A 19,050-nucleotide genomic window follows, 5' to 3' on the forward strand; every position below is an offset into this window, starting at 1 on the left:
TCGCAGACTGAGGGGCTCAGACAACAGACATTTATTTCTCTCCATTCTGGAGGCTGGGAGGTGCCGGTGGATTGAGACTTTGGCGAGAACTCTCCCAGCTGCAGACAGCCGCCTTCTGCCGTGTCCCCTGTTGACACAGGGGAAGAGAGAGGAAGGAAGCTGTCGGGTGTCAGTTCCTATAAAGGCGCTAATGCCGTCACGGGGCCCCACCCTCACGATCTCAGGTAATCCTTCTCACTTCCCAAAGGCCCACCTCCAAATACCATCCCACTTGGGGCTAGGGCTTCCATGTGAATTTGGGGGACACAGTTCAGTCCCGTCGCACATTTTTAGCCCCGAAAGGGGATCATTGTGTGGCTGGCGTGCACTGTCTCCCCACATCTGGTGTGTGAAGGGGTGCGTGCCCGCGTCCCAGTGCGTCTGCTGTCACATGTGTGCACCTGTGCTTGGAGGCGTGAGGAGTGGTCACAATTGCACCTGCAGTGACATGAATGTCCTTCCATAGGAGCGTGGATAAACGGGGGTGCACGCCCCCAGCACAGCACCACACACGATTACACAACTGCATCTCGAAAAGGTGATTTCGTGCACAAGAAGGCAAGTCAGGGGGCGCCTGGGGGGCTCAGTCGGTTGGGCGTCCGACTTTGGCTCGGATCATGATCTCACGGTTCATGGGTTCAAGCATTGTTTACGGACAGACACACGTCCGGCATCTGGATTAACTTCAGTTACATGGAACTTCAGGTTATGGCATTGCTTTGGGAATTTGTTCGTATAATTGAAGTTAATCGAAATCCTACGTATGTATATATGACTGAAGTTCCGTAAAATAAATAAGATAAACTGAAGAGACAGGACATGCATATGCTGGAAGTTTCTCCATCAAGAAATGGTGTACATCTCACCATATAAGCTTTCTTATGTTCAATTCAGTAGATGCTGACAGTTTTCTTCCTTAGGCACCAGACGTTGGCTTTGGGATCCTCTGAGGGCATTTCGTACCGCTTTGCTGCTGCTACTGTTGTCATTGATAGAATCTTCCCCTCAGTATAACTTCTACTCTGTGATTGCTGCTGGAGAAAAGCTATTGCTTTCTATCCTTTATTCTAGAACCTGATCACCTAACGCATTGTAAGGATTTTAAGAGAATTCATCTTACGTTTTAAGTACATTACTCCATCACCTTCCCGTTGTGGTCATTTTAAAATAATTAAATAAATTAAATTAAATACATTTAAAATAATTTTGTGTCTTGCTCCTGCTTGATCTATTTTTTAATCTTCTGCATTGGCTAAAACTTCCAGAAAAATGTTAAGTAATCGTGGCAACAGGCAATTTTGTTTTGTTTCTAACGAAAGTGAGAATATCTCTGAAGTGTGGTTTTGGTTGTTGCTCAAAGGTAGGTCACACTTTCTTCTTTTTAGGTTTCTCGACTTTTTACTTATTATGTATTAAATGTTATTAAATTACTTTTGGTAAAATTTTTACCAGAAACACTTTTCAGTAGACCTTGACTCGACAAGCCAATACAAGGCTGTAACATTTATATGGATCTTTCACAAGATTATCAAAGTTTAAATGCACAATCCTACCACTAGGTGGTGCTGCAGCCCCAATTTTGGACACCGCCCCCCTCCCCTCCTCCCCCCCCCCCCCCCCCCAGCATCGAATTACTGCTGATTCATTGTTAGGTTAGACCTTCCAAATGTAATCTGATCTTCGAACTATTGTCCTCCTTTTAACTTTCTCCAAAGTGGCCCTGAATTAAGAATATGCTTTGGGGGTTCCTTGCTGGGTCAGTCAGTAAAGCATGCAAATTTTGATCTTGGAGTCTTGCGTTCAAACCCCACCTTGGGCATAGAAATTCCTTTAAAAAAAAAAAAAGAATATACTTTAGAAAGATAATTCTTTTCTCCTCTTTATTTGGTCAGTTTTACGGGGGTACAGTTTACACACAATGAGATGCATCATGTTAAGGACACAGTGCAGAGAGTAAGAAAATGGGTATAGTCTTGTAACCAGCCCGCGGTTGTAGGGGAACATTTCCATCACCCCAGCGAGCCCCCTCCTGCCTTTCTGCAGCCAGTTCTCCCTGCGACCACCAGCCACGGATCTGCTTTGCCCTTAGCTTTTCCTCCTCGGTGATTCCACGGCCAGCCGAGCAGGGTGCAGTCCAGTCTGCCTCGGGCTTCTTTCCCGTTGCAAAATGCTTTTAGGATCCTTCGTGCCGGCAAGCGATTCAGACATTGTTTCTTTTCCTTCTGGAAGGGCATTCCTCTGCGGGATCTACGACAATTTGTGTATCTATTCACCCCCCCCCCGGGGGGGGGGGGGGCGGGCATCGGGCATTCGCACTGTATCTCGCTTTGGGATATTATGAGTCTGCACTAAATGTTCACGCCTAATGCTGGTGCTGACACGCGCGTCTTATCTCTCCTGAGAAGGGCACTGCGTGTGCTTGCTCAGTCAGCCGATCAGGACGTGCCGCTCAGCACTGTGCTTTTCCAAAGCGGCTGTTTTCCGGTCCTCCTGGCGGTGTCTGCGGGCTCGGGTCTCTTCCCACGCCTTCGCCGACGCTTTGTAGGACCAGTCTCGTCGCTTCTGTTCTTGTCAGTCGTAGTTCACTGTGGCTTGCCTTTGCGTTTCTGTCGCGTGAATGACGCGGAGCAGCTTCTATCGTCCCCACCGCCTCCCCAGCTACTTTGGTGAATCGCTTGTTCAAATCTTTTGCTCCTTTTAAAAAAATTGGATTATCTTTTTATTATTGAGTTGTAACAGCTCTTTACATATTCTAGATAGAAGGCCTATCTTGTATATTTTCCAGACATTTTCCCACAGTCTATGGCTTGTCTTCTCGTTTGGCTTAATGGTGTCTTTTGAAGAGGAAACGTTCTTAATTTTTGACGAAATCTAATTTGCTAAGTTTTAAAATACATGGTTTATGCTTTTGGGGCCCAATTAAGAAATCTTTGCCTAACTCCAGGCGACCAAGGCTGTCTTCTATTATTTATCTCTGAAGGTTCATACCTTTAGCATTCACATGTGGATCTGCGACCCAGTTCAAGGGAGCCTTTCTGGTTCTGTGAGGTAAGGGTTGACGCCAGTTGTTTTGTTTTGATTTTGCATGGTCCTAGCTAACCGTGTCAGCACCGTTTGCTGGCGGGGTGATCATCTCAGAAATTCATTGGCTACCTGAGCGGGTCTGGTTCTCCGACGCCCGGGCACCACATCGTCTAGACGACTGCTGATTCACGGCTGGTGATTCGGACCCCCGAGTCCAATGTGTGTGTGCCCTCCCCCCGCAACCGACAAGCAGCTGGTGTCTTACAGTTCAGCTCAGTTCTGACACCACCTGCCCGAAGGCGGCACCTGATCCCACAGGGTAAAGGCCCGTGCCCGGCACCGTCTTGCGACTGAAATGGCAGTGGCCGGTGGACAAGTGTGAGCGAGCACACGCTGACCTGAGGCTGTTCCGGACCCCTCCCCGCTGACGCCCCCACCACGGGGGGAAGGGGTCCATCCGGCCAGAGGGAATCTGGTCTCATCCGGTGACTCTGTGAGCAGCTGGCATTCCTGTGATGCTCCCAGAGGCAGTGTGGCTGGCGCGGCCTGGCGTGGCCAGTGCGGCTGGTGTGGCCCAGGTGGCGGTGTGGCCTGTCCTAGCCGGCTGGAGGACTGGGGCGCGGTGTCCCCCTAGGACGGTTCATGGGAAGGCCGGGAGCGGTGACTCTTGCCGGCTGCACGCGGCTTCCTCCCTGGGAAGAGGACTGTGCCCCTGTCAGTGCTCCACGGGTGCTGTGTGTATAGTGAGTGGATAGTGTATGTGTTCCTGGCGGGTCCTCAGCCACAAACCTTTCCGTGTCCGAAGATGGGAGGGGATGTGGCGGCGGCCCACGGAGCCACGTCCCAGGAACGACCCATCGCACAGGTTCTGGACCGTGATTGGCCGTCGACCGAGGGAGAGGCTCTGGGCCGGAGTGCCTGGGCCCTCTGTGCCCCTCGGTCCCCCTTCCGTGCCTTTGCCCCGCAAACATGCCTGTGCTTCCCAGAGAGCTTCGGAAAGTTTGAGTTAACACTACCGGGTGAAATCGCGTCTGTATACATTCAGACTGGGATCACGGAAACTCTCCCCAAATATCACAGCCCTGGAGTTAGAGGGAGACTGTCTCCGCGAGAGAGTTCAGGGTGGAGACACCCCTTGCCCTCAGCCGAAGCCTTCTAGCATTTAAGACACAGTCCAGAAAGTGCTAGACTAGACTTTGTCTTTAATGTCCACGAGGCCTGCAAAACGCCCCCCAGCGGTGGTGGTGAGGCAGCCGGCCCCTGCCCTGGGGGGGGAGAGGCGTGGACGGTGGGGAGTGGGCAGCTGGCCTCAGCCTCAGACTGTCCCTTGGGTGTGACCTGAGGAGCTGCCACTGACCCCAGGGTACAGGGGTCGCCCTGTTACTTCTGCTTACTTTGGCCCCATTTCCAGCAATAAAAGTTCCATCAGGGTGCGTGCTGCACGCAGGGTGAGGGCTGTGTCTGGTGGTGACTTCTGCGTCCTGAGTACGTGGTGGGGGCGTGGGGAGGGAGGCGGCTCTGCTTCCCCTCTCACCCCTGCATGGTTTCCCTACAGGCTTCGCGCTGCAGACGACCCTGGGGTCTGGGTTGCGCTCCTGGCAGGCTGAGCCCGTCTGACGTTGATGTTTGCAATGCTCACCCCACGGGAGGAAACGTCTCTGTCCCCGCGTGGTGACAGGGTGCCAAAATGTCCCTCTCGGCTTTTCCCGGGCTGCAGGAGGGAGGGCCGTGGCCCTGGGGGCCCTGCCCGGGGCGGGGGCCCTCTGTCACCCTGCAGAGCGCCCCTGGGCTTGGCCGCGTGACCGCTCACCTGTCCACCGTCAGCTCCAGGGACGCCCCTGAAAGTCCTTTACTCCTCTCGTTGTCTTTGGAGGACCCTTCCTCTCCGAGCCCAGCTTTGATGTGGGGATTTCTGTGAGGCTCCCCGAGCCCAGGGCTTCTCAGATGGGAGCAGGGCAGAAGCCCCTGAGGGGTGTTATGATGCCGGCCTCCTGGCTCACCCCGGGTCCCCCGTCCAGGAGATGGGGGTGCGGATGCCTCCTGGAGAAGTGCCATCTTCTGCGAATGAACCCCTTTCAGTGTTAGGGCTGGGAGACACTGGGGACACCTGTGCCCCCAGCCTGTGTCCCATGGAACCCGGAGTTTATGGTCCACACAGGGGGCCTGTGGCCAAGTAAGTCTGGGATCTGAGGCGTGCCCAGCCTAGGCTTCCTCCAACGGCACCTCCCAAACCCGCTTAAAAATGGAGCTGGTCTGAAGCCACCGTCCCGTCTGCCCTGGGTAGGTTTCCCCCGGTACTAGTTTGAGAAGCAGCTCTGGGAGCTCCACCTGTCCCGGGGGGGGGGGGGGGCGGCACAGTCTGCCTGCGCGTGGAGAGCCCTGTGCCCGTGCTCCCGCGAGCCCCCCACGCCGTCACCCATCTAACTCCTGAGCCCCTCCTAGGCGCTTCTCTGCCCCTCCCAGCCCTGCCTCGGCTTTGTGGAGCTCCTGCCTGGGCTGCGGAGGGAGGCAGTGAGGGCCGGCGGGGTCGGGAGGTGCTCGGTGGGTGGTCTGCCTCCCCTGCCCCCCTGCACGCGGGACTTCCTGAGGTCCGAGCCCGTGAACACCACCTTGCACACGGTAGGCGCTCAACTACTGATCGTGGCCGGGGTGGAGCCGGCTGCCTGCCTGCCCTTCCCCTCCTGAGCACAGGGGAGCTCTGGGGCACATGGTCCTCCCTTAGGACACCTTACAGAGCTCAGCCATGGCAGGGAGCACCCTCTGGGACTGGGGATGATCCCTGTCCTGGAGGAGGGAGGATCCCTGTCCTGGAGGAGGGAGGACCCCTGTCCTGGGAGCAGGGAGCACCCCTGTCCTGGGAGGAGGGATGACCCCTGTCCTGGGAGGAGAGAGGACCCCTGTCCTGGGGGGAGGGAGGATCCCTGTCCTGGGAGGAGGGAGCATCCCTGTCCTGGGAGCAGGGAGCACACCTGTCCTGGGAGGAGGGAGGACCCCTGTTTTGGAAACAGGGAGCACACGTGTTCCCTGAGCAGGGAGGACCTCTGAGCTGACCACCCCAGGTGACTCTGGCTTCCAAGGGTTGAAGAGGGCAGGGCCATGTAGTGGACAGTCTCACTTTCTTAGAGCCAGTCTCCAAAGGCTCCACACACGCATTTCCCCACACACCCCCATGGTTTCTGGGTCACGGGGTCCCAAATGGGTTCACACTCTGGAAGGTGACAGCGTTTTCTCAACTGCCTGGCAGAGTGGAGTGACTGGGGGTAGCTGGTCTCTGCTGGGCTGACCTGTTGTGTTGCACCAACACACGCAGCCACAAACACAAATCATCCCCGGCAGAGGAACATGGCTGTTCAGGCTGCTGTTGTGCCCTGGAGGAGACATGGGGAGGGGGCGACAGGCAGCTTGGGCCATGCGGTTGTCCCTTCCGGCAGGGACTCTGGCGGGACGGCTCTGTGGGAGGAGGGGCCCGGGGCTGCCATTACTATCGAGGGTGGAATCAGACGGAGGTGGACAAGTCAGGGGCGCGCCAGCCCATGGAGCCGCCATCATCTGGCATGTGGGGGACCGTGTGTGTCCCAGACTGGCAGCATTTTGGAGAAAGCTACCTTGTAGGTCCCTTCAGGTTTGATATTGTCGAGGAGTTTGTAAGAAAAAATAGCGCGTCAGCTCGTGTCACGTGGCCGCTTAGGGAATTCAGAACGCCGAAGGACGTGGGGCGTCACGGCATCCCTGATTTGAAAGGAAGCAGGTGTCCTAGTCACCGGGCTTCCCTGTGAAGGCTTGGGGCCGTGTCTCAGGGCTGCTGCTCGGAGACAGTCCGGGTCCTGCCCGCGCGTGTGGCAGCATGAACCTGAGATGTGCACGAGGTCTGGAGCGGGGCGGCTAGGATCCCAGCTCTGTCACTAGCTGTGTGACGCCGGTCCTCACTTTTTCCACCTGCACGGCGGGCAGGGGCATCACCACCGACACGTTCCCGGGGGCCGGCTCTGCTCTCTTGATGCGGGTGGTCCACACTGCCTGCAGCAAACACGCGGATGGCAGGACGGGGCCAGGGCTCCCTGCTGCCGGGGCCGCTGCTTCTGCGCACGGTCAACTGTGTGTGGCCAGAGCCCGTGGGCTTCCGGGATACACGCAAGGGTTTAGATGAAAACGAAGAGACTGCTTGACTGAGCTCGGAGCTGTATTCTTTCCGACCACTAGATGGCACCACACTCCAATCACGAAACCCCGACAGGCACTAGGTCAGGGCTCCTAAGGAGAGCCAGACAGGTTTTCGAAAACTTGTTAGTTTCCTTATCCTTCGTGGACCACACGGTTTGCCCCAAAAGCTCTAGAAAAGGTTTTACAGAGAAGTTTGTCTCTCCCTTCTTCACGACAAGCTCCAGAGCCAGCTGCTCTGAGTTCAAAACCGCACTTTGCCACCTCTTGGCCGTGTGACCTCAGGCAGGTTGCCTGCCCTCTCTGTGCCCAGGGTTCCTCATGTGACAGTAGTACCTACCTAACGATTCAGGAATGTTTTTAAAGTGCCTGACCTATAGCCAGCCCTATAAAAAATCTGCTGGGGGCGCCTGGGTGGCGCAGTCGGTTAAGCGTCCGACTTCAGCCAGGTCACGATCTCGCGGTCCGTGAGTTCGAGCCCCGCGTCGGGCTCTGGGCTGATGGCTCAGAGCCTGGAGCCTGTTTCCGATTCTGTGTCTCCCTCTCTCTCTGCCCCTCCCCCGTTCATGCTCTGTCTCTCTCTGTCCCAAAAATAAATAAACGTTGAAAAAAAAAAATTAAAAAAAAAAATCTGCTGAATAAAACCATAACACCAACACCGCTAATGATAGCACACTCGAGATTTGCTTTTTATTTTTATGTATAAAAATGTTTCAAGATTGTATTTTAATGTAACCTCTACCCCCAGCATGGGGTCCCAACGTACAACCTGGAGATCGAGAGTCACGTGTTCTACCGACTGAGCCGGCCAAGGCTCCCGCTCTGTTCTTCTCATGTGGGTGAAATTCAACACTGAAAAACGGAATTGCACTTAGAAGCGTCACTAAAATAACTTGAGTGTACGTAAATATTTTGCATTTTTAGAATTCCGGGTTATGTAAACAGCGGAAACAATCTTCACAATTTATTGCTGTAACTTACTTCTGGGAAGCAGGCGTTTTCGCAAAAGGGAAGTGGAAGAATTTTATCCGTGGCTACTTGCTAACACGGGCTTGGCGGCCACCTGCATGCCTCCGGGAAGGCGCGACCTCGCGTAAGTTTGACGGCTGACCCTCCTTCGTGCCCTCAGTGCCCATCTGAGACTTTCTCTGGGTCATTCCGGAGTTAACAACCACTTCCCCTCCGCCGCGAACAGAATGGACCGGAGTCCGGTGTCAAGAGGGGCAGCTCGGTCAAAGGTCGTGCCCCCCGCCCCGCCCCGCCTGGAAACACAGCCTCGCGGATGTCTGCCTTGTGGATCTCGTGACAGACATATGGCCAGCATCGCTCCTCTGCGCGATGCCCAGAGCACGAGTCAGGGGGATGGTGGCTGGGGCGGATTCTCTTCTCCGCGAGAAGTTTGAATTTGTCTTACCTGCGATGGAGTCGCAGAACGTTTAACTGCACAAAAGTACGAAGAAGAGCACGACCCATCTTTACAATCCCAGCGCTGCACGGTGCAGTCGGGGTTTCTGTTTGGACATTTTGAGTGGCTAGAGTCAGGTTCACTGATGCGCACAGGCCCCTGCAGTCAGTCACGCGGCCCCTTGTCTGAGGTTTCGTCGTGTCACGAGATCGTCTCCGGAGCATCTCTTACGACCCCGTCATGTTTCTTTCGGGACCACCTGCTGTATACCGCCTGCCTCCTCCGGTGGCTTCCGATTCCCCCCGTTAGGGAGGAACGCCCCAGCGAACACTTCCTTGCGATGCACACGTTCCGTCGCCCTTGTTCAGGCGACTGAAGAACTGTGGGTTCGACAGGAGGACGAGCAGGGACTCTCTCTACCTTGAAATCACGCACTAACCTTTTGCTCAAGGTAAAGCTAAGGCGGCAGCGGAACCCGCCTTTGAGCCTGCGGTGCTAACTTCGCCGCCTGAGTATCCAAGGCCCTTTTCTGGGTGCTCGCGCACCTGCTGTGAATCGTCTTTCAAACATAAAGGGGGACTTGCCCTTCGGAAGTTGGTGGCCGTACATGCCCGGACTGCGCTGCACGCTAAGGGCTTCCCGTGTGCTGTTAGAGAAGAGAGTTAAACGCCAGCTCGTCGCCTACGGAGACTAGGCGTGGGGCGGGGGGCAGGGTGGGGGCGCGCCATGGGACGTTGGCGCCGCGTCTGGGGCTCCCACCTACACAAACAAGTCAGAGCGAATTTGTAAGTCATTTTAGAACCCTGCCCCCCAAACAAGAGCGGAGTGTGGGCCAAATGGTGACCTGGCGTGACCTTTAGAAACTCCCAGGGAGGCCCCTGAAAGGCAAACGTTCAGGGCTTCTTTCCGCGGGGCGGGGGTGGGGGCCCAGGCTCGAAGTCCGGGCGCACGGCCAGGCCGGGAAGGACAGCACATCTCTGGGCTTCTCGGGGTCGGGGGAGCGCAGCCACGGTGAGACCTGCTGTCACTGCCTGCGGCTGTGACATGTGTCACCGATCATTGCTTACTCACGGTAGGGAAAGTGCCACGCGCAGGAATGGCCCGCCCCCACCCCTCTAGGGGCTTCAGGGGTTTCAATGAGCCGTGAGTAACCGCTCCTTCCAGAAACCCCTCTTGACACACGGGCTGACCACAGACGTCCGGCCGGTGCTCCGTGGGGATTCCCCTTTCTTGTTTTCCCGTTCGGTCGCACCTGCCATCCAGTGACGCTCCCTGGGGTGGGGCGAGGGTCCCGCATAGCTCCCCGGGGTGACGGCGGGTGGGGGCGACGCTGCCCTGTGCCCCCATAGACCGGGTGCATTTGAGACGCTGCTGCTGGGTTTTAGCTAATAGGTGTGTGTTTTGCACAAAGATTTGGTTTCTTTCTTGAGTTAATGAAGTTTTGTCACCAACTCATGCCCACACTGCCATCTGTGAGTTTGGGGGAAAAAAACCAACACTTCTTTGAAACCCAGGAGGCCTGTTGTGCCTTGTGAAGGGGCTCGATAAATAGGGTGGGGTGGGAGTAAGAGGAACCCCTGGGCCCTCTGTAAGGGGCTCAACACAGACTGCTCCAAGAGCCCTGGGCCCACACGAGACACAGTCCCACCCAGTGTGGGACACAAATGGTGCCTAACCAATTCGAGGTCATTTTCTAAGAACCTGGCCCTTTTATTTTGCTTTTCAAACTTCTTCTTTTTTTTTTCTTAACATTGATTTGTTTTTGAGAGACAGAGAGCGAGCGAGACAGAGCATGTGTGGGGGAGGGGCAGAGAGAGAGGGAGACACAGAATCCGAAGCAGACCCCAGGCACCAAGCTGTCAGCACAGAGCCCGACGCGGGGCTCGAACCCACGAAGCGTGAGATCATGACCTGGACTGAGGTCGGACACCTAACCAACTGAACCACACAGGTGCCCCTAAACTTGTTTCTGTTTGAAGTTTGCAAGGGTGGAAGCAGATGACGTAAAGGAGCAAAGCAGCTGGGTGTCCTCAGGGAGGTATGGTGGGGACGGTGGTGAACCGGAGAGGAGTCGCCTAGTCTGGAGGCCCCCGTGCGTGTCCTTCCAGCTGATGGTTACTGTGGGGATGCGGGTGGGGACCGCAGGCCCATGGGGACCAAACCTTCCCATTTTCCAAGAGAAGCTGGAAAAGCAGAATTGTCTGTGAGAGCAGCCAGTTCGGAAACCTGGCTTTGACTTTGTCCCCGAGACGAGCCACAGGCCAGAGGAGCCCTGCGTGCAAGGAACCCTGTGTCCTACGGCCACTGGCCACCGGCTTGCCATTTGATGGCCACGTGCTCACTCTAGAAGTAAACACGTTTTGCAGCAAGGGCTGCCTCATAAGGTTTACTGCTCACTCGAAGCCCACCTCTTTCCATCCCCCAGCGAGCGGCGACTCTCCCACATCGTAGTCAGGCCGTGAGAGACCGCGTTAGCAAAAATAGTTAAATAACATTTCCAAAGGGTCTTTAAAAAAAAAATATATTTATTTATTTTGAGAGAGAGAAAACACGAGTAGAGGAGGGGCAGAGAGAGAATCCCAAGCAGGCCCCACACCGTCCGTGCAGAACCCGATGTGGGGCTCGATCTCACAAACCAGAGATCATGACCTGAGCTGAAATCAAGAGTCGGATGCTTAACTGACTGAGCCACCCAGGCACCTCCCAAAGGGTCTTTAAAACAGAGCATCCCTGAGGATGTGTGTTTCATAAAGTCACTACCACCCTCATTATTAAGGCTCGGAGAAGGCTTAGGGCTGCCATCACGGGGAGTTTGGATGACATCACAGCATCCTAGGACCTGGGGCTCCAGCGGGCTGAGTCACTGGCCGAACGTAGCTTGGGAGCAGGTGGGGCATGTGGTCTGCCCGGGGCAGGTAACCGGGATGGGTGCGGGCACTACCCCTCTCCCGGTAGTCCCACCAGTAGGTGGGGAAACGGCAGACCCGACAGCTCCTCCATTTGTCTAGACCCCAAGGTGGTGGTGGCTGGGTCTGGTGGAGGCCAAATTGGCTTCCAGATAAGACGTCTCTTTCCCAGTTGAGATGAGGGCGTTGCGGCCATTTGGACTGACCGAATACATCCGTGTGAAGCCATATCCTATGGCATACCAGAAAGGCGGTTTTCCTGAAACCAAATACCCTAAAAATGTGAGCAGAGGAGAATGGCCCACGGGCTTGTCAGCCCTCTTCCTCCAGGTTGGCTCAGTGCCACCTGGAAATGCTGCCCTGCCCGCCGCGTCCCCTCCCCAGCCAGGCCTGTCCAGTGGCCTTCCCGTAGGAGGAGGGGCTAAGACCGGATACCCCCCAGATTTGTATTGTTATAAACTGGGGAGGCTGGGGTGAGATGTGCGGTAAGTTCTATCTGCAACATTTCCTGGGGACCTGGAATTAATACATTTTAAGATTTTTAATACAAAGAAAAAGATCAATACCTAAACCTCAGTCCCTTAAAAATAAACATTTTGTATCAAGACATACCGTCATTCTGCAAACCACCAGCGAAGAAGGAAAGGAAGCAGCAGCGGGTGAAGGCAGGCGTCAGGTGCCTGGCTCTCGCCACTAGGAGAAGACACCTGGGATTTCTGGGACAGGAGGTGAGCACGCACAGGCTTCTCCGAATCCCGGAAGCGGCCCTGCCTTTGCAGAGTCTAAGTCCACTGGGGGGTGTGCAGGCCGCCAGTTCATTCTGTCGTCCTCTTTCTAGAAGTTTAGCAGCAGCGCCTGGGCTTGCTGCGAATCCCCGTGCGGGCTCCAGGATCTTAGAAAAGGGGGCCAGGAAGCGCACCCGGCGCGACAGCGTAAGTGATGCTGTCCATGGGCAGTCTGCAAGTGCCGGCTTACGGGCCCCAAACGGTGACCTCACAGAAGGGGCTGTGTACCTCTTCTAGCTTTAGTTGTTATAAGTGGCAAACAAGCTTGTTATATACGTATTTTTAAGCCATTAAAACATTTCAAAATAGCCCAAGAAATCTGGGCTCTGCCTCCATCAGGACTGGGTCGGAGTGTCCTTTTGTCCTCATTCCCCCAGCCCCACCCCCGGGGTGGGTTGCGCAGCCCTTCCTCTGGTTTCCATTAGTGCGCAGCTGGGTTGGGGCTCAGCGGACCCGCCAGGGCCAACCCCCTAGAAGCCAACGGAAGTGGGGGCGGGGGTAGCCCGGGTCTTTCTGGACAGCCTGTAGGTGGCGCTCCGGGAAAGGGATTCCGAGCTGCCTTCTTCAAGTCCCTGGGGACAAGAGCTCCGGGTCCCTGCGGAGCGCACCTGGCTGCGTAGACAGTGCAGAGCCCCGTGGGAGGACTCGGGGGGGGGGTGGGGTGGGGTGGGGTGGGGAATCACATGCAAAGCGGCGCCCCTGCTGGGGATGCGCACCCAGGCGCGCAGGAGCGGCACGTGGCCCGACCTCCACGCGCCGGGCAGCCCCGCGACCCCCACGCGCGGCGGGGCCCTAGCAGCCCCACCCTGCGGCAGGTGGACAGTGTCGCTATGAAGAGAAAGCCTCGATTGTCCCTCCTGCAAACCGCCACACGCCAGACCTCCGCTATTGTGCGCTCTCCATAGAAATGCAAACGAGCCGCGTGCGCCGGCCGCAATCTGCTCGCGCGTCCCAGCGCCCCGCAGCGCAGCGCTCGGCCGCGGGCGGGGAGGTCGGCTGGGACCCTCCAGGGCGGCGGGGTCGGGGCGCTGAGTGTGCGGGGAGGCCTGGCCGGCGGACTCGCGCTGTCGCCCGAGGCAGCTGTGCTGAGGCCCTTTGCAAGCTTAAAGCCCGAGCTGGGTGCTTTATACTTTAAGTTCCGGTTTAAAAGCAACAGTCTGCTAAACTTGAAATTCAAAGTAAAGAAGAAAATAGAAAGGTAGCAACAAAAATAAGTGCAAAACAAATCTTTAGTTTCTCCAAAGGTGCATTTCACAAATTACAGCGTCCTATTAGCAAGCAAGATTTTTTTTTTTTAACTTTTTCCTTTTAAGGACTTAAAACAACAAAAAGGCGAGTGAAATCTGCAGGCTCCAGTCTGCCTGGTAACACCCGGACAAAAGCGGCAGATTTGAGGCATTGTCATCCCCCCCGCACCCCTCCCCACGTGGCCTTCTGGCACGAGCCGCGGCCGCCGCCTCATTTGCATCAGAAAGCGAGCGCCGGCCAATGGGCGCGCAGCCTAGCGCCAGCTGGCGGCGGGGCGGCCCTGCCTATATAAGGGCGCGCGGCGGGCCGGGGCGCACTTGCCAGCCGTGCGCTCGCCGGGTGGCCCTAGCCTCCCGGTGCCCGCCGCGTCCGCGCCCCTCGCTCCTTTCGTGGATAACTAGCTAGCCGCTCGCCGACCGAACCATGACTCTGGAGGAAATCCGCGGCCAAGACACGGTTCCCGAAAGCACCGCCAGGTGGGTCGGCGCCGGGCGCCGATGTCTTGGGGCGCGGGGAGCCTGGCCGTGTACTGGACGCAGCCGGTCGGGCGGCCACCTTCGGGGAGCCGCGCGGGTGGGAAGCCGCTGGGCGGGAGCCGGGGCGCCCGAGGTGCCTGTCCTCGGCTGGGGTGCCCGGGGTGTGTCCCCGGGGCTGGGGGATCCCGCCGCGCCTTCTGGCCAGTCCCCACTCACGGCGCTGGCTCGTCCGCAGGATGCAGGGCGCCGGGAAAGCGCTGCACGAGCTGCTGCTGTCGGCACAGCGCCAGGGCTGTCTCACCGCCGGCGTCTATGAGTCCGCCAAAGTCCTGAACGTGTGAGTGTGGACGCGGCCCCGGGTGGGAGCGACCGGGGGCTCGGGGGGCGGCGGCGGGGCACCCCGGGCTCGCCGCCTCGCCCTCACCGCCCCCTCCCCGCCCGCGCAGGGACCCCGACAACGTGACCTTCTGCGTGCTGGCCGCCGACGAGGAGGACGAGGGCGACATCGCGCTGCAGATCCACTTTACGCTGATCCAGGCGTTCTGCTGCGAGAACGACATCGACATCGTGCGCGTGGGCGACGTACAGCGGCTGGCGGCGATCGTGGGCGCGGGCGACGAGGAGGCCGCGTCGGGAGACCTACACTGCATCCTCATTTCGGTGAGTGTCGCCTCCGCCCGGGTGTCGCCCCGCCGCGGCCGGCGGCCGGCGGCCAGCCAGGCTGACCTCTGCGCTCTGCCCGCAGAACCCCAATGAGGACGCGTGGAAGGACCCCGCCTTGGAGAAGCTCAGCCTGTTCTGCGAGGAGAGCCGCAGTGTCAACGACTGGGTGCCCAGTATCACCCTCCCCGAGTGACAGCCCGGAGGGGGCCTTGGTCTGATCGACGTGGTGACGTCCCGGGGCGCCTAGCGCGCGGCTGGCTCTGTGGACGCGCCCTCGGAGGTGGGGCGCCGGTCCGGAGCGCTGCGTGGAGAGCTGCGAGGAGGGGCGGTCCCCTGCAGGAGGGGCCCGGCGGCGGCGGCGGCGGCGGCGGCGGCGGCAGGGGCAAGTCTGGCCCCCAGCCCGGGACTCTGCGAGTGTGGGGAGCGGCCGCTTGCCCGGGAAGGCCGGAGGCGGGCCGTGGGCCACGGGGCCGGGCAGGACGCACCGGCCGGGCAGGCGTGACTCAGCAGCCTGCGCGCTCTCGACAGGAAGGAGGGGAAAGGCCAGGCGGGCGAGGCCTGGACGACAGTTGCAGGAGCTCCGTCGGACTGAGCAGCACCGCTGTGCACCAGCGGGCCGGGCGATGCTCGGGTTTCGGAAGGATTATGCTGCTGCACCTTTGAGTTTTTGACAATAAATTTACTGAAACAAACTTCTTCTCTTTATTGAGGGCAGGGGGTCCTTGCCCGAGGGGGAAGCGGTGTGCAGGGTTCCAGGTGATCGCTGACCCCCCGGGACTGCCTGGCACCTACTATCCTCCGGTGGGGCTGAGTTAGGGGCTCCTGGGGCGCTGGGAGTGGGGGAGGGGCGCTGGAGCGTGTTAGGGCCGAACTCGAGCCCTGCCCCCATTTGTCTCTTTTTAGGGAGATTTGTAAACTTGCAAGACAGGAGCATACTTGAGATAAGACATCAGGGCAGCAGCTAAAGGCTGGCCCTCCAGCCTGATAACAGCGGCCTCTCCCTCCCCTCCCCCTCTCCTGCCCGCAGCCCCCTCCCTGCTGACAGCTGCTTATCAGAGCGGCTTGCAGGATGCAGGCGGCGCCCTCCTGCACAATGAACGCTGCCTCGTGCAGCCGCTGCCCTTTGTGGTCCCCAAGGATGGTGGCAGAATGCTCTCGGGAACCTTCTCCTCTTAAAGGCTCGGCGCTTACGGCAATGTCACCACGGTATTAATATCGTGGATGACATGATGCCTGTGTTTAAGCATGAGTCATCATTTTGTCACGGCTGTGGTAGAACTTCAAAGATCTGAGCAAAAATGGGAAGACATCGTCGACACAAACGGGGTGAGCCATTGTGAGTGGAGCCGGCTTCTGTTACCTGCTATTCCGAGCGCTCTCTGCCCACACGGAGTTAGGAGGCTGTGTTCACAATCCCATTTAAACACTTGTGGAAGCAAAAGAATTTAAAGCTTTTCCACAAAGACCTTCTTTGAGAAACATCCAGGAGCCGGGGGGTGGGGGGAGATGTCCGGAGTGAATCAATCTTTTTTATTAGGCCAGTATGCCTTGATTGCGCCTCTCTGCTTGGCCGGAGCCGCGTCCGGCAGGGGAAATGCCCATGGGGCTGGCCTGCTGTTAGCAAGCTGCCTGGCAGCCCAGGGGGCCTTCTGGGCAGAGGAGGGATGGTGTATCGTTTTCCTAAGCAGAAAATTCTCCCGATTTACCAGCCGTCCCAGGTGGCCGATTCACCCAGTTGGGCTCCACTTTTTAAATTCTCTCCAAATCCTGGAAGCCTTCACAGGAAAAGAGGACTGCTCGAGCTTAATTATTCTTCTCAGAATGAAAGTGTTCTGTTTCACATTTATCATCTCTTCAAGACGTTTCCCCCTTGATGAGACAGAGGCCCAGTGAAATAATTCAGGTCTGTGTGTGTGTGTGTGTGTGTGCGCGCGTGTGCGCGTGTCCCTGAGTTTCGTTAATATTTTACCTACTTGCTTCTTAGAACCTCGAGTGTGTGTCTACGCCAGCGTGCATCCTGGCAAACGACCATTTGCCACAGCAGGCTATAGTAAACACAAATGGGGCATAATTACTTTAAAATGTGCCCTTTGGTGAGTGAATTCACAGAACATTGCACAGAGCGGGCAGGCAGACACTCCTGCTGGCCGCCTGACCCCTCATAGACCAGTCAGTTGGCAACTCTTAAGAAACTTGGCTTTCTTGGATTGGAACTCACAGCCAGGGTGCCTGCTGGAGCCTCAGGGGCCGGGAGAATTTGCAGGCAAAAAAATGCACGCTTGGACGGTGCAAACCCCAAAGCTGCTGGTTTTGTTTTGCTTTGTTGTTTTGTTTTTGACGAATGGGATTTTATGCAATTACAATGAGATACCCAGGTGATAAGACGCACGGTGCTTGTGACACAGTGCTGCCTCCACACTTCCAACAACCGCGAGTGGTAATGCGTAGATAAGCGGGTGATCGCGGGCACACGGAGGCGATCCACACAGACTGCGCCCGGAAAGCGCTGCATGAATGTTAATGACAATAGTACTTGAAAGTTAATGAAGGCATTTGCTGCAGATCACAGAAAGCCAGGTGGGCTGGTAGATTTAGGGCGCGAGTTCTGGTCCAGGGAGACCCTGGGCTGCGAGCCGGCTCTGTCCAGCTGTCCAGTTCTGACCCGGTTCTGGCCCGCTATCCCCCACAGGAAAATTTCCGGGCGCCATTCGGGGTAGTTGGTGTTTATCCCTCGTTTTGCCGATGAGAAAGTGACCTCGGGCAGGTGAAGTGGCTGCTGCTGGTGAGCTCTTAGGGGGTCCCAGTTGCGTCCGATGCCCCGTAGACCTGCGTTTCCAAGGCTGGCGGAGGGCTGTCTGGGCCCCACGGTGGCCGGTCCGTCCCAGGCCCAGCTGACCGACGTGCCAAAGGCCGCACGTGAGGCTTCTCCAGAGGGAAGGCGGTGGCTGGGAGCATGTGATGGGAGCAGCACGGATCTACCTGCCCGTGACGGTGGGAACCCGGCCTGACGGTCTGGAAATGTCGTCTTCTGGTTAAGGCCAAACTTCCTGTTGCCGCCGTGGCTTCGCATTACTCCGAGAAGACACGCTTCTCTGCCTCTCCAGCCTCTGGACGTGGGACAGCAGGTCAGTAAAATACAGAAACGTCCTGTGGGGTCTGAAAGCCAAGTCCTGGAAAGCAAGGTCAGTTAAGGAAACAGCGTCAAAAGGATGTAAAAGCTTTTCTTTTTCTTCCCCCAGAGCAGGTGCGGATCCTACGACTACGGCCATTTCTTCATCATGGCGCACACTGGTTGTGGTTTTACTCCTTCACCTCGAGGGGGGGGGTGGGATTCACAGGACTCAGCCGTTCAGGGCTCCAGGCCGGTCTCGGGTTGGAGGCATCAGCCCCGTTGTGCGGCGAGGGGGTGGAAGAGATTCAGCTCCCTGGCTCGGACTCCTCAGCTACCCCGTCTTTGTGACAGTGGCCCGGGGCCACATTCGTGTACAACTTTTCTTCCCCAAGTGGGAATAACCCAGGAGGAAGATTGACACTTGTTGCATTTTTTTTTAATGTTTATTTATTTTCGAGAGAGAGACACACAGAACACAAGCTAGGAGAGGCAGAGAGAGGGAGACACAGAATCCGAAGCAGGCTCCGGGCTCCGAGCTGTCGGCACAGAGCCTGACATGGGGCTCGAACTCCCAAACCGTGAGATCGTGACCTGAGCTGAAGTGGGACGCTTCTTAACCGACTGAGCCACCCGGCACCCCAAACTTGTTGTGTTTCTATTCTGGCAGAGCACAGGCCAATGGAATGCTAAGTGGGAACATCGACCCAACAGTGGAAAGCCAAGTTGAAAGAAAAGATACAGGCTGGAGAAGGTATCCTGTTTCTCAGCAAGACCCCAGCGGTTCCTGGAACCGTGTACCACCCCCACCCCCACCCCACAGGAAGGGAAGCGTGGACCTCAGGAAGGAGGGTGCGGACAGTAGGTCAGGCAGGGTGAGGACCGCTGTGGGAAGACGCCCCGAAAACCATTGTGCGTGCATTTCTGCCCGGGGTTTCTGCAAATCGCTCCTGTGCTGGTTCCGTGGGGGGCCCAGACAATGACAAGGAATGGAGAGAGGCTCCCGGAGCGTCCAGAAGCATTTCTCTTGCATTTCTTGTGGCAATGCTCCTGTGTCTCCACACCGTCTCTTTCCATCCCTGTCTCTCGGCACAGACCCCACCCCCTCAGATCTAGGCTCTGAGACCCCTTGTGCCGGTCTTGACCTCTGCTGTCACCCCCCCTTCCTGATCACTGGCTCCAGTTACCTGCCTACGACACGGGTATCATGGTGGCACCCCTGTCACCCTGTGGATAA

The 19,050-nt window shown here is 57.2% G+C and overlaps 1 protein-coding gene across 1 annotated transcript; it reads left to right on the top strand.

Moving 5' to 3' along the window:
* Window positions 1-13,864: 13,864 nt before the first annotated feature.
* Window positions 13,865-15,396, top strand: GADD45G (growth arrest and DNA damage inducible gamma). Its single transcript, XM_045468479.1, has 4 exons — window positions 13,865-14,041; window positions 14,277-14,378; window positions 14,488-14,701; window positions 14,787-15,396. The coding sequence occupies exons 1-4, from the start codon at window positions 13,989-13,991 to the stop codon at window positions 14,895-14,897; spliced, it is 480 nt and encodes a 159-aa protein (XP_045324435.1). The 5' UTR covers window positions 13,865-13,988; the 3' UTR covers window positions 14,898-15,396.
* Window positions 15,397-19,050: the final 3,654 nt, after the last annotated feature.

Source organism: Leopardus geoffroyi, chromosome D4 (genome assembly GCF_018350155.1).
Source record: "Leopardus geoffroyi isolate Oge1 chromosome D4, O.geoffroyi_Oge1_pat1.0, whole genome shotgun sequence".
Lineage (NCBI taxonomy): Eukaryota > Metazoa > Chordata > Mammalia > Carnivora > Felidae > Leopardus > Leopardus geoffroyi.